Source organism: Hyperolius riggenbachi, chromosome 2 (genome assembly GCF_040937935.1).
Source record: "Hyperolius riggenbachi isolate aHypRig1 chromosome 2, aHypRig1.pri, whole genome shotgun sequence".
NCBI classification, from domain to species: Eukaryota; Metazoa; Chordata; class Amphibia; order Anura; family Hyperoliidae; genus Hyperolius; species Hyperolius riggenbachi.
In genome coordinates this window covers 234,060,961-234,075,918 of record NC_090647.1, presented here as the reverse complement: position 1 = coordinate 234,075,918, position 14,958 = coordinate 234,060,961, and the positions used below count along the sequence as shown (strand labels likewise).

General features: G+C 40.6%; 1 protein-coding gene across 15 annotated transcripts in view; it reads left to right on the top strand.

Annotated features, from left to right (window-relative positions):
- Positions 1-14,958, top strand: part of DMD (dystrophin) — a 3,066,377-nt gene that overhangs the window by 1,898,906 nt on the left and 1,152,513 nt on the right. For all 15 annotated transcript variants that reach the window (XM_068268325.1, XM_068268327.1, XM_068268324.1 and 12 more), the window contains one exon: positions 4,926-5,090. In XM_068268325.1, coding sequence (XP_068124426.1) covers positions 4,926-5,090 — 165 coding nt within the window. The remainder of the gene's footprint in view (positions 1-4,925; positions 5,091-14,958) is intronic.

The following is a 14,958-nucleotide window of genomic DNA, read 5'->3' as shown; positions in this document are numbered from 1 at the left end:
GTTGTGGAAGAGGGCGTGGATAAAATTGGTTCTGGCTCCAGGGCCTGTCTGGCTAGATGGTGGAACCACGGCATCCTGAAAATGTAAACCCTTTATTTGAAGAGAGCATAGAGGAGAGGGTTTACTTGGAGTAGTTAAAGTTGGAAGTACCGGTTTAAAAAAATAATAATAATTAATGAAATTGGGCTTTAATTTCTAAAGAAAAAAAGCTAATGTGCAAAGTGCATCAACTTAAAGTACCAAATAAGATTGAATCTCTCATTATTTGAGAAGTAAGAATAATGAAATGTGATTGATTGATTGATTGATAGCGTTTCTATGTAACTATTTTAAATTTAGATTTTATAACATAGTGCTCAGTGCTTATCTTTCAATGTAGTCTTATTATTAGCTAGAAATGGAAAAATGCACATTATTTGTGTTCCTCATTTCTTTTCCACCCTTTTTTCCTACTTATAGTTGCCAAGGCAACCATCATTGCTGTCCTGCCACTCTTCTTGGTAAATAACGTATTATTTGGTATTAATATGATGGCGCTCATCAATAGTCCCTAAAGCTTTGACAAGAAAATAGCACATTTATATTTTTAAAACAGAGCTGATAGGTATACAAACCTTCTATTTCTTAATTCATTAGTTTTATCAGAATATAAGCTTCTGACATTGTTCAATGTCATCGTAAGGGGAAAAGGGAAACCGTACCGTGAATATTAGTTCTGTAGAAATACATGTCTGTAACATTAGAATTTTATTTGTATGTATATAACAGAAGTTAAAGGTCACTGAAGAGCAAATTCACAGACATGTACAGAGAACATAGCATGATCTAACAAGTCAATTTGTTATATATGCAAAAAGCCTGGCCTGCTGCAGAGAGGTAGGAAATAGATCTTCAACAGTAGGATATCAAAGGCCTTAATCAATTTCAAGATCCATGCAGCCCAGCCTTCCCTATATCAGGACATACAGGACCACTATAACAAAAATCTTAAAATTTAAATACATGTAAACCCATACAAATAAGAAGCATGTTTCTTCCAGAGTAAAATAAGCCATAAATTACTTTTCTCTTATGTTGCTGTCACTTACAGTAGGCAGTAAAAATCTGTCATTACCGACAGATTTTGGGCTATTCCATCTCTCCATAGGGGATTCTCAGCATGGCTCTTATTCATTATAAAGACACTCCTTGAAAAATATTTATAAAAAAGATGCTAGCCAGCCTCTGTGCTCACTACACACTTTTTTGGCAGTTGGACAGAGTAACTGCCATTCACTAAGAGCTTTTTAAAATAAAGAAAACCCTAAGAATCTCTTATGAGGATATGGGCTAGTCCAAAAATGGTCGGTTCTGTCAGATTTCTACAACTTACTATACGTGACTTACTGTAAGTGACAGCAACATAGGAGAGAATTAATTTATGGCTCATTTTACTCTGGAAGAAACATACTTTTTATCTGTATATATTTACATATATTTTTAAAAGATTTTCTCCACAGTGGTCCTTTAATTTACGTTTGTTCTCATATGATGATCATATCATTGGAATCAATGAAAGAGAGCACGTGGGTTCCAATGACTCCCACACTGTCAAGTTGGGGACTCAGTAATAAATGTACTATATACAATTTCTTCTTTGTCTTTGTGCCATAATGGCACTGCAGTCTGCTAGGTTACAGGGTAACATTAGACACTGAATCTCAGAAGGGAGCAATTACATTTTTTTTTTCTGGTAAAAAAACCCTATATAATAGGCATCTTAGAAATGTGTTCCAAGTAACACAAAATAGGGAGAAAGACTGAAGCTTTACACCTATATGATGAGGTACAGCATCCATATATTAGAATTACAAATCATATATTTATCAGTTCACTGTTATGGGTCATAGAGGTGGTATGAGTAGCTGATGTAGCCTTGCTACCATTGGAAAAATATCTGCTTAAGCACCTTAAACCCACTAATTCATAGTAATGCCTTTTGCCTTTTCATATGCTCTTCTGGTATAAGTTCTTCCCTTTTAGCCTTAAAGCGTGGCCATTCAGTAATGAGTGATATTTTCAATGTGAGCAATGGGTGATCCATTTTGTAAGCATGAAGGATTTCATTTAAATTAAACTATATACAGCTGATGACTTTGATGGGCCAGGTGACACAATAGAGTCTTCTGGCTGCAGTTACCAATGGATGGAGTTTCTCACTCATTTCCTTTGCTTTCTTATTGACCAACACTCTCTCCACCTCCTCTTCTTAGTCTTGATTTGTGTTTCAGGGATGGAGACATGGGACAGGAAGCCTGTCATCTACCACTTCTCCCATTTCCTCCTCCTCCCTCTGATGGACTCAGATTATTGATAAACACTGAGAGATGACATCTCTCTTTGTGCAATCCTGAAGTCCTCTTCATCACCCATCGCCTCTGCAGAGCTGGCTACAGACACTGACCCACCAGTTGTCTTTGTTTTCCTTTTCAGAGCTAAAGACTGGGCATTAGCTTATGGTTTGTCTTGTTGAGTTACCCATCCATATCCTTGACATAAAATGCTTTAAAAAAGTTCTTGAAACTACCCATTGTCTCCTGCTTCTGTGTGTGTAGGATATCTGGCTTGGATGGAAGTGCAGTCTGTCTATTCATAGCTCACTACTAACTGGCGGCCCTGTGTCTGGAAGGAAAATGAGCAGGAGTTGATTTGAATTGACCTATGCTGGATCATCCACTCTACTACGACTTCAGCTTGATAAGGCTGTAAGGGATGGACAATGCTATATTTGAGAAATGGCAAGCATGTTTATCCACTTTTGCAAATTGTGAAGCCCTATTATAGTTTTATGCGCTGATGGTGGCTGGGGATTTATTTTCCCTTTCCCCTACACCACCACACACAAACCACAGTCAACTCCTCTTTTTTGTCTGCCTGATAAATGATACTGATCTTAAGTGCTGAACATGTTGAAATGTAAACTGGACAATAAGACTTGTGTATTTACAGTAATGATGATAACATGTGTAATTAGCAAAAATAATTACAAATCCCCTTTACAACTTGGAAAAGCATATATGATTAAAACTGTGTGCAAAGAAAGCTGACCGCTAATATATATATATATATATATATATATATATATATACTTACTTGTGGAAGTGAGACATAACAAGCTTGCAAGGGAACACAGAATAGAGACACCGAGAGCCCTATATAGTGCAGTATGTACTGGAATGTGGATATGACAAGTGAGTATCTATTTATACTCACAAACATGGGTTACCGTCCAGGTAACCACTATATCAGCAGGTGAGGAGATTAGACCTGTCCCCAATCAGTATTAAGAAGTTGCTCTCTGTAGATAGGAAATAAGGGGCAACACCCCTCCACCAAGGGTGGACTCAGGAACTGTATAAGCAGACAGAGGCGCCCGTGAAACGTGTTGCCCTTTCTGGAGTATATAAATACATTTTTGTTGTTTTGAATATACACAACACTCGTGTGTCTGCTTGGGGGAGGTAAGTCCACCTCTGCCTCCTCTCATTTTAAACATTTTAGAATATTTTATCCTTTTGGCGCCTCTGTCTGCTTTTACAATAAAAAAACTTGACCAATCTCCATTTTTAATGGATGGCTTATATTATAAATCAGGCACTTCAGTTTGTAAACCAATAGTAATACTAACTTGTTGTAAGTGGAACTGAAAATGAATGACCAACCTCTCTTTATAACTAGGGTGTATTGTAATAATCATCATCATCATCATAATGATAACTTGGGTGAACTATGTGACCGCAAATGTATGCACACTAATTTATATTTTCCAATAGTAGAAATAACTAATTGTGTGTGAGACCATGGATGGTCAATGAGATGCAAACAATTCCAAGTTGATACAGAATTATGCAGCTTGAAAATGAACCTAAATTAAACCTTGTTGTGATTCGATTGGTCCATTTTCAAGATGCCTACTCTTGGACCATGCCTTTTAAGGGTTTTTTGCCTTTGTCTGGATCAACAGGGATATGTGAGGGAGCAAGCTGGTGTTGTACTTTGTTTTCTGGTTGAACTCGATGGACGTATGTCTTTTTTCAACCAAATTACTATGTAACTATACATTTACATACAGAATTTACATAATCTTGGATCAGCTTGGAATTATTTGCATCTCATTTACCATTCCTATATAAAGGCACATACACATGCCGTATTCTTACAAACGACGGGTCCGTCAGACCCCCCCCCCCCCCCCCCCCCCCCCGTGGGGCGGTCGTTCTGCCGACAGTAGCACATGAGTACAAGCTGTTGGCAGACTGGTAAGACTGTTTTTGACTGATCTGCTAAGCGGATCAGTCAAAAACAGTCGTATCAGTCTGCTGACAGCCTGTACTCATGTGTTACTGTCGGCAGAATGACCACCCCGCCCGCAGGAGGGTCTGACGGACCCGTCGTTTGTAAAAATATGGCGTGTGTACGCGCCTTAAGACAGAAGATAATTGAAAAACCTCCTTTATAACTGGGATATTTCAATACAAATGGTGTCATTGGTCAGCCCTGCCTGCAGATGGGGCATTCACTGATAAAATGAAAAACTGGCATCACAATCTCAGCCTACTGAAACAGCTGAGTAGAATATGACAGTGCTGACTTTTTATTTTGACTTTATATGAGCTTCCTTGTTTTCACTTCAGTTTAAAGAACAATTTTTTTACAAAGCTATTTAGTGTTTAACCTCATTACCTGTAGTCCTTTGTTATTTTGTTTCTTATTTTCCATGTGGTATAAGATACCTTGCGCTGTTTCTTTAGAATGTTCAAGATACATCTTTTCAATGCTTTGATGTACATTTTCAAGTTGTGTTCCACTGTTCTGGAAAGTTTCTTCAATGCCTTAAAAAAATCTTTGAAAGTTAAGAACTAACATTTTAACTTGTATTGTTTTAGGTGTCTAAGGATCTTCATGATAAACAAAATGAGATTGAAGATGATTTAAAGAATGCGTCCTTATTTGAACTCCAGTTAAATCAGCTTACATTGTGGGTTTCCTCAATAAAAGATCAATTATTATTCTACAATCAAGTAGGGAGACCTGAAGCACTTGACATCAAGGTAATCCATATGTTATAAACAAAAAACACAGTAAGTGAGAACATTGCAGAAGACAACTGGCAAGAAAGCTGAACTAACATGTTCTTATAAAAGCTACAAACTGTGGAATTAATATAAAGAATTGAAAGCCTGCATTATGTGTAACAACCAGATTGTTATATAAGCATCATTCATATGCAGATTGCATAGATTTGACTAATTTGATTTACTACCATGTACCTAAATTTAAATTAATACAGATAAACTGGTCTTATTGTTTACTTGCCATCATACTCATTCTAGGATATTATATAAGCCCATGGGAGCCAAGTGCTAATAGATAGCAAACTGAGGAAGGGCTCATTCACACAAGGGGCGTTTTCGGCCTGTTTTCAAGCGCAGGTGATTTTTAATATCACCCACAAAACGCTGGGGCAATGAATCTCTATGAGAAGGTTCATATCAGCGCGGTTCGTGCACTGTGCATTTAGGAAAGCGGTGCCTGTACCATTTTTAAGATGTTTTTACTATGATGGAAGGTATAGGAAGAGCAGCGATTGCGTTAGCGGTTTTGAGAATAACTACATTGTATTTATTCTTTTCCGGGTCAAAGAGTTCACTTAGAGTGAATTACAAAACCACTCTGGAAAAGCGCTTTTACCAGAAACGCAGTGTGCAGTGCAGCACCGTGAGGAGGGAAAAAAGCACACAAAAGCACAAAAAGCTTGCATTTGCATTTTGGAATGAATAGTGTGATGTAGAAAAATGAAAGCTGTATTTGTTGTGCTTTTTAGTGTTTTGCTGATCACCGGCAATCAGCAACACACTATTATAATGAAATGCAATGGAGGCAGGACCAGTTCTGGTTACAATTGGGGTCAAATGTAACCTTGGGGCCCCTGCAAAGTTTTTGGCAGCATAGCAACTCACCTGTCCACACAGGCGCACTTCTCCTTGTCCTCGCGTCTTCAGCCTCACAGGAGCACCTCTTCTCATTGACCTTTTACACAGCGATTATTACATAACGACATGCACCTGGTTACTGAGAAAAAACAATCAGGCAAGACTGAAGATGAAAGCGCATAGACTAATGGAGCACTCACCTGAACAGGTGAGTTGCTATGCTGCCAAAAACTTTGCAAGGGACCTGAGGAACAAAGGTCAGGAGGAGACCTAAGGGGGCCCAGCAACACTCGGGGTCCCTGAAGCAATTGCCCAGGATGCCCCTTTGGTAGCTCCGGCCCTAAATGAAGGTGTTCTCACTACAGCAATTCAATCTCTCCAAAGTGCAAACACAGCTAATTTTGAGTGATTTGTAGTGTGAACTATCTCTTAGTATGTATGCAGACAGAATATACCTGTGAATATTTCCCAGCAATCTGCCCCACCATACTGGTTCTTTATGAAGTACTATTGTGCTTTAATAATGTTTTGAATCTATGAAATTGATTAATTGACTGTTCTGTTTTGTGGTCTCTATCAACACCAGATAGTGATTACTAAACAAGATCTTCTCCACATTTCTGGATCACCTTTAAAGTCCCTGATAAGAAGGCTCTTCACAAGCACTTTTCTGAACCACAGGTGTCCAATGCTGTAGGCTGCAGTGTTCTCATGAAGTTAATTCTGTGCCATAACTCTTAATAATTATGCTGAGCGTAGTAGCAGAAGCAAAAGCTATTGCACCAAGGCTTTTGCCTGGTTAGTTGTATCTGTGTATAGTACTTATCGCGTATTAAGTACTTAATTAGCTGGAGGCAATAAATCACATTTAAAATAACTGAGCAAGATGTCTTTCATCAGCCATTTACTGTAGAAGAGACTTCAACAAATGAAGCAAGCATTGAGAAAGGGCTGTTTTGGAGTCTGAATAGCATGATGAAGATGTGTCAAGAAAAAGCCACACCCATATGGCTTATTAACTCCTTCAGCTAGACTGCTTCAGGTCATGTCACCAAAGTTTTGAAACTGTTTAGTTTGAAACGGTTTAGTGCTTATTTGTTTTCTTTGTCAAGTCAAGCAAGACTCTGCAGTAAAGAATCAATCATGTAGTACAGTTCGACTCAGTCCTTGACCTGGTCATTTAAGTAATTTTTCTGGTCAATATTATGCTCATACGTCAAGCTAAAGAAAAAAAAAAGCAGATTAAATTGCTGTCTGTCACTGTCGGTCATATGAGGACTATTTGATGCGTTGAGTTTTGCCTGCCTTTATGTACTATTCATTATTCAGAGACAATCATGCAGGGTTATTAAGGAGGAACAGCAGCATGTGATCAAGTAATAAGCATGTTTGTGTATGTCCTGATTATCTTCTTATTGCCATTTCGCTTAACCACAACCACATTACTACAAGCAGTCTGAAGAGGTGGTTCAGCGTGCTGTGAACCACTTACTACAGGAATAGATCTCTAGCAAACAAATTGGATAAGTGCTTTTCTCCAAAATACTTATTTCTTTTCAATGGGTGAAAATGAATATGTTTAAAGTTTCAGATTGTTCAACTGTGACGGAAATGTGTTACTTTTATTTATGTAAAATTATATGAATATACCACCACCTGGTAACAACTTCCCACAAACAGCTGAAAAGCAGTAAGTAATAACATGAATCATAAGGGAACCTAGATCACTTTCCCATTAGTGATGCTATTAGCAGATTTTTTTTTTCTAGGATTTAATGAATTCACTTTAACACTGCAGCGGCAAACACTGAATATAAAAATAGGAATGCAAAGGGAGTGCAGTCATGTTGTTCAGGAGAATTTAAGGACAGCTAATTCCTACACAGCAACAAGCACATGGGCGATTATTTAGCAGGCAATTACTCAATCCCTTATTACTATTTTATACCTAGTCTTCAGATATGCATTACATCAAACTCTGGCTAGAATTTTTTATTATTATTGTTATCATTCCATATTTCTATGGTGCTGACATCGGTACTATTCCGTTAGCCGGGCGCAACCCCTAGGTGGCACTAAGTAATGTAGAATGTAATCCCCCTCGGCCTGCAAAATCCCAGCGGCGTTAACTACTATTCCCCTTTCAGGCCGCCATGGATACTAGGGAAAGATGTAACTCTGCTGCGAGCAATCACTGGCGAGGGAGATTATATTCTACATTACTTAGCTCAGCTGCGCCCGGCTAACTGAGTTTTAGGGCCACCTAGTGGTTGCGCCCGGCTAACGGAAAAGAACCCTGACATCTTCTGCAGCATGTTACAGAATACATATAACAATGTAATTAAAGTGACACTGAAGCGAAAAAAAAGCGTATGATATAATGAATTGTAGGTGTAGTAAGAATGATTAATAGGTCATTAGTAGCAAAGAAAAAAGTCTCTTATTTTTATTTTCAGGTATATAGCTTTTTTTTTATAACAATGCATCATGCTCTAATATTTGCAGTTTACAAACTGCACAATTTAAACTATGAAACAGAGTGGAACAAATTACCCTTTGAACTTCTCTGCAGTAAAATCTTATCTGAAGTTGTCTTTCATTGTTTCTTTGATGCATCAATGCTTCAATAAATAGCCTTAGTGCTGGTTCACACTTGGGGGATTCTTAAGCGCTTTGCTGATCGCTGACAATCAGCAAAGCGCTGCTACAATGTATCCCTATGGATACATTCACACTGTGAAGATTGCGATTTCAATAATTAGCAAACGCGCTGCATGCAGCGTTTTGGGGGTGATTGCTCTGTGATTCTCGTTCTATTGAACAGGAATCACAAGCGCAAATCACGGCAGAATCGTGAGTTTTTAGTTAAAATCGCGATCGTGGAGCCGAATGCAATCGTGCGCTAGTGGCACTACAAGCGCCGAGGGTGAACTAGTCCTTACTCTCTGACTAAATTAGTCAGAGAGCTCAGAGAAGCTCTTTTGTATAGATAAGAAGTGAAGATTCTTAACTCTTCCTGTACTAGAAAAATATGACACTCATATACTGTATGTGCTACTAATGTTCTATTTCTTAGCTGTACTACACATGCAGTTCATTATATCATAAGTTTATTTTCACTTCACATTGCCTTTAACTGTCCCTCAGAGGGGCTCCTGATCTAATCCCATAGTAGGCACTAGGCATATGCCCATTGTAGTTTAGGACCATTTTTGGGGAAGAGTCAATCTACTTATCTGTATATTTTTGGGATGTGGGAGGATCTGGAAGTGCCAGGAGGAAACTGACGCAGACATCAGAAGAACATGCAAACTATGTGCAAATCACCTGGGCCAATATGCAATTACATTTTTCTCCTAAGTTTTCTCCTAAGCGATATTTTCAAACTTGTCAATAAAATGCCTTTTAACCACTTAAGGACTGCAGTCATAAAACCCCTTAAGGACCAGAGCCTTTTTTTCCATTCGGACCACTGCAGCTTTCACGGTTTATTGCTCAGTCATACAACCTACCACCTAAATGAATTTTACCTCCTTTTCTTGTCACTAATACAGCTTTCTTTTGGTGCTATTTGATTGCTGCTGCGAGTTTTACTTTTTATTATATTCATCAAAAAAGACATGAATTTTGTCAAAAAAATGACTTTTTTAACTTTCTGTGCTGACATTTTTCAAATAAAGTAAAATTTCCTATACATGTGAGCGCGAAAGTTATTCTGCTACATGTCTTTGATAAAAAAAAAAACATTCAGTGTATATTTATTGGATTGGGTAAAAGTTATAGCGTTTACAAACTATGGTGCAAAAAGTGAATTTTCCCATTTTCAAGCATCTCTGACTTTTCTGCGCACCTGTCAGGTTTCATGAGGGGCTAAAATTCCAGGATAGTACAAATACCCCCCAAATGACCCCATTTTGGAAAGAAGACATCCCAAAGTATTCAGTGAGAGGCATGGTGAGTTCATTGAAGATTTTATTTTTTGTCACAAGTTAGCGGAAAATGACACTTTGTGACAGAAAAAAAAAAAAAAGTTTCCATTTCTTCTAACTTGCGACAAAAAAAAATGAAATCTGCCACGGACTCACTATGCTCCTCTCTGAATACCTTGAAGTGTCTACTTTCCAAAATGGGGTCATTTGTGGGGTGTGTTCACTGTCCTGGCATTTTGGGGGGTGCCTAATTGTAAGCACCCCTGTAAAGCCTAAAGATGCTCATTGGACTTTGGGCCCCTTAGCGCAGTTAGGCTGCAAAAAAGTGCCACACATGTGGTATTGCCGTACTCAGGAGAAGTAGTATAATGTGTTTTGGGGTTTATTTTTACACATACCCATGCTGGGTGGGAGAAATATCTCCGTAAATGACAATTTTTTTTATTTTTTTTACACACAATTGTCAATTTATAGAGATATTTCTCCCACTCAGCATGGGTATGTGGAAAAATACACCCCAAAACACATTATACTACTTCTCCTGAGTACGGCGATACCACATGTGTGGCACTTTTTTGCACCCTAACTGCGCTAAGGGGCCCAAAGTCCAATGAGTACCTTTAGGATTTCACAGGTCATTTTGAGAAATTTCGTTTCAAGACTGCTCCTCACGGTTTAGGGCCCCTAAAATGCCAGGACAGTATAGGAATCCCACAAATTACCCCATTTTAGAAAGAAGACACCCCAAGGTATTCCATTAGGAGTATGGTGAGTTCATAGAAGATTTTTTTTTTTTTCACAAGTTAGCGGAAATTGATTTTAATTGTTTTTTTTCACAAAGTGTCATTTTCCGCTAACTTGTGACAAAAATAAAATCTTCTATGAACTCACCATACTCCTAACGGAATACCTTGGGGTGTCTTCTTTCTAAAATGGGGTCATTTGTGGGGTTCCTATACTGCCCTGGCATTTTAGGGGCCCTAAACCGTGAGGAGTAGTCTTGAAACCAAATGTCGCAAAATGACCTGTGAAATCCTAAAGGTACTCATTGGACTTTGGGCCCCTTAGCGCACTTAGGGTGCAAAAAAGTGCCACACATGTGGTACCGCCGTACTCAGGAGAAGTAGTATAATGTGTTTTGGGGTGTATTTTTACACATACAGATGCTAGGTGGGAGAAATATCTCTGTAAATGACAATTATTTGATTTGTTTTACACACAATTGTCCATTTACAGAGAGATTTCTCCCACCCAGCATGGGTATGTATAAAAATACACCCCAAAACACATTATACTACTTCTTCTGAGTACGGCGATACCACATGTGTGACACTTTTTTGCAACCTAGGTGCGCTAAGGGGCCTAACGTCCTATTCACAGGTCATTTTGAGGCATTTGGATTCTAGACTACTCCTCACGGTTTAGGGCCCCTAAAATGCCAGGGCAGTATAGGAACCCCACAAGTGACCCCATTTTAGAAAGAAGACACCCCATGGTGAGTTCATAGAAGATTTTATTTTTTGTCACAAGTTAGTGAAAAATGACACTTTGTGAAAAAAACAATAAAAATCCAATTTCCACTAACTTTTGACAAAAAATAAAATCTTCTATGAACTCATCATACACCTAACAGAATACCTTGGGGTGTCTTCTTTCTAGAATGGGGTCATTTGTGGGGTTCCAATACTGCCCTGGCATTTTAGGGGCCCTAAACCGTGAGGAGTAGTCTTGAACCCAAATGTCTCAAAATGACCTGTGAAATCCTAAAGGTACTCATTGGACTTTGGGCCCCTTAGCACAGTTAGGCTGCAAAAAAGTGTCACACATGTGGTATCACCGTACTCAGAAGAAGTAGTATAATGTGTTTTGTGGTGTATTTTTACATATAACCATGCTGGGTGGGAGAAATATCTCTGTAAATGGCACATTTTTGATTTTTTTTTTACACACAATTGTCCATTTACAGAGAGATTTCTCCCACCCAGCATGGGTATGTGTAAAAATACACCACAAAACACATTATACTACTTCTCCTGAGTATGGCGATACTACATGTGTGTCACTTTTTTGCAGCCTAGGTGCGCTAAGGGGCCCAACGTCCTATTCACAGGTCATTTTGAGGCATTTGTTTTCTAGACTACTCCTCACGGTTTAGGGCCCCTAAAATGCCAGGGCAGTATAGGAACCCCACAAGTGACCCCATTTTAGAAAGAAGACACCCCAAGGTATTCCGTTAGGGGTATGGTGAGTTCATAGAAGATTTTATTTTTTGTCACAAGTTAGTGAAAAATGACACTTTGTGAAAAAAACAATAAAAATCCAATTTCCGCTAACTTTTGACAAAAAATAAAATCTTCTATGAACTCATCATACACCTAACAGAATACCTTGGGGTGTCTTCTTTCTAAAATGGGGTCACTTGTGGGGTTCCTATACTGCCCTGGCATTTTACGGGCCCAAAACTGTGAGTAGTCTGGAAACCAAATTTCTCAAAATGACTGTTCAGGGGTATAAGCATCTGCAAATTTTGATGACAGGTGGTCTATGAGGGGGCAAATTTTGTGGAAACGGTCATAAGCAGGGTGGCCTCTTAGATGACAGGATGTATTGGGCCTGATCTGATGGATAGGAGTGCTAGGGGGGTGACAGGAGGTGATTGATGGGTGTCTCAGGGGGCGGTTAGAGGGGAAAATAGATGCAATCAATGCACTGGGGAGGTGATCGGAAGGGGGTCTGAGGGGGATCTGAGGGTTTGGTCGAGCGATCAAGAGCCCACACGGGGCAAATTAGGGCCTGATCTGATGGGTAGGTGTGCTAGGGGGTGACAGGAGGTGATTGATGGGTGTCTCAAGGTGTGATTAGAGGGGGGAAATAGATGCAAGCAATGCACTAGCGAGGTGATCAGGGCTGGGGTCTGAGGACGTTCTGAGGTGTGGGCGGGTGATTGGGTGCCCGCAAGGGGCAGATTAGGGTCTAATCTGATGGGTAACAGTGACAGGTGGTGATAGGGGGTGATTGATGGGTAATTAGTGGGTGTTTAGAGGAGAGAAGAGATGTAAACACTGCACTTGGGAGGTGATCTGATGTCGGATCTGCGGGCGATCTATTGGTGTGGGTGGGTGATCAGATTGCCCGCAAGGGGCAGGTTAGGGGCTGATTGATGGGTGGCAGTGACAGGGGGTGATTGATGGGTGGCAGTGACAGGGGGTGATTGACAGGTGATCAGTGGGTTATTACAGGGAAGAACGGATGTAAATAATGCACTGGCGAATCGATAAGGGGGGGTTTGAGGGCAATCTGAGCGTGTGGGCGGGTGATTGGGTGCCCGCAAGGGTCTAATCTGATGGGTAAAAGTGACAGGTGGTGATAGGGGGTGATTGATGGGTGATTGATGGGTAATTAGTGGGTGTTTAGAGGAGAGAATAGATGTAAACAATGGATTTGGGAGGTGATCTGATGTCGGATCTGCGGGCGATCTATTGGTGTGGGTGGGTGATCAGATTGCCCGCAAGGGGCAGGTTAGGGGCTGATTGATGGGTGGCAGTGACAGGGGGTGATTGACGGGTGATTGACAGGTGATTAACAGGTGATTGACAGGTGATCAGGGGGGATAGATGCATACAGTACACAGGGGGGGAGGGTCTGGGGGGGGTCTGGGGAGAATCTGAGGGGTGGGGGGGGGTGATCAGGAGGGAGCAGGGGGCAGTTTAGGGACTAAAAAAAAAAATAGCGTTGACAGATAGTGACAGGGAGTGATTGATGGGTGATTAGGGGGGTGATTGTGTGCAAACGGTGGTCTGTGGGGTGGGCAGGGGGGGGGTCTGAGGGGTACTGTGGGCGATCAGGGGGCAGGGGGGGGCAGATCAGTGTGTTTGGGTGCAGACTAGGGTGGCTGCAGCCTGCCCTGGTGGTCCCTCGGACACTGGGACCACCAGGGCAGGAGGCAGCCTGTATAATACACTTTGTAAACATTACAAAGCGTATTATACGCTTCCTATCCGGCGATCGTCGGGTTAACAACCCGCCGGCGCTTCCGATTGGCCGTCGGGTTGACGTCGCGGGTGGGCGGAGCCTATTGCCGGCGGATGCGCGCGCATCCCAGCGCGCGATCCCCGGCCAGAGAGTGCCCCAGGACCTGACGCCAATCTGCGTTACGTGGTCCTGGGGCTGCCACTTTGCCGCCGCCAATATGAAGTAGGCGGTCGGCAAGTGGTTAAATTACCAGCGAGCAAGAAAATACTTGAAATAGTTTTGATAGCAATTTTCCACCTAGTTTTTGATACTATTTTTATTGAAAAGTGTTGAAAAATTATTCTAAATAGATGACGAGAAATTTATCTTGTATGAAAAAACTCAGGAGAAAAAGTTAATTGCATATGGGCCCAAGGTGTGGTGTGAGTAAACCCTTTGGGCTTGTTCACACTATGATTGTTTTCTCAGTATCAGGGATTAAAAAAAAAACTCTTCCTAGTGTAACACTAGTGTAATGCTATGTGTGTGGTATCACTTGAGCGATGTGATTTTTAAAGTTCACATAGCTTTACATTAGCTAATGCTTTTAGAAAAGCACTCGCAGTGTGAACCAGTCTTTAGAGTGACAGTGCTGCACAGTGACTTTCACATAGTGAAGCCTTGCCATTTCCATGCACAAATGCACAAAAGCACTTTAGGCCTCTAATTTAGCATGTAATGTGATTTCTGCCCTTAAAACGCTGCGTGCGTCAAATCCGTATTTTCCCCCGGGACTTTTGGCATGTATCTTACTCCGCCATGCCCCCCTCCAGGTGTTAGACCCCTTGAAACATCTATTCCATCACTTTTCTGGCCAGCATAAATGTTTCTAGTTTTCAAAGTTCGCCTCCCCATTGAAGTGTATTGTGGTTCGCTAAAGTTCACCTGAACTGAACTTTTGCCGGAATTCGCGTTCGAGGCACAAGAACCTAAAATCGGAGGTTTGAGCCATCTCTGGAGAATATTAGGGGTTCCTTCTTAGTGTAATATTATGTGGGTGGAGTTTGAGGGAGGAGGAGAGAGTAAACTATATTTTTTTATTGTTG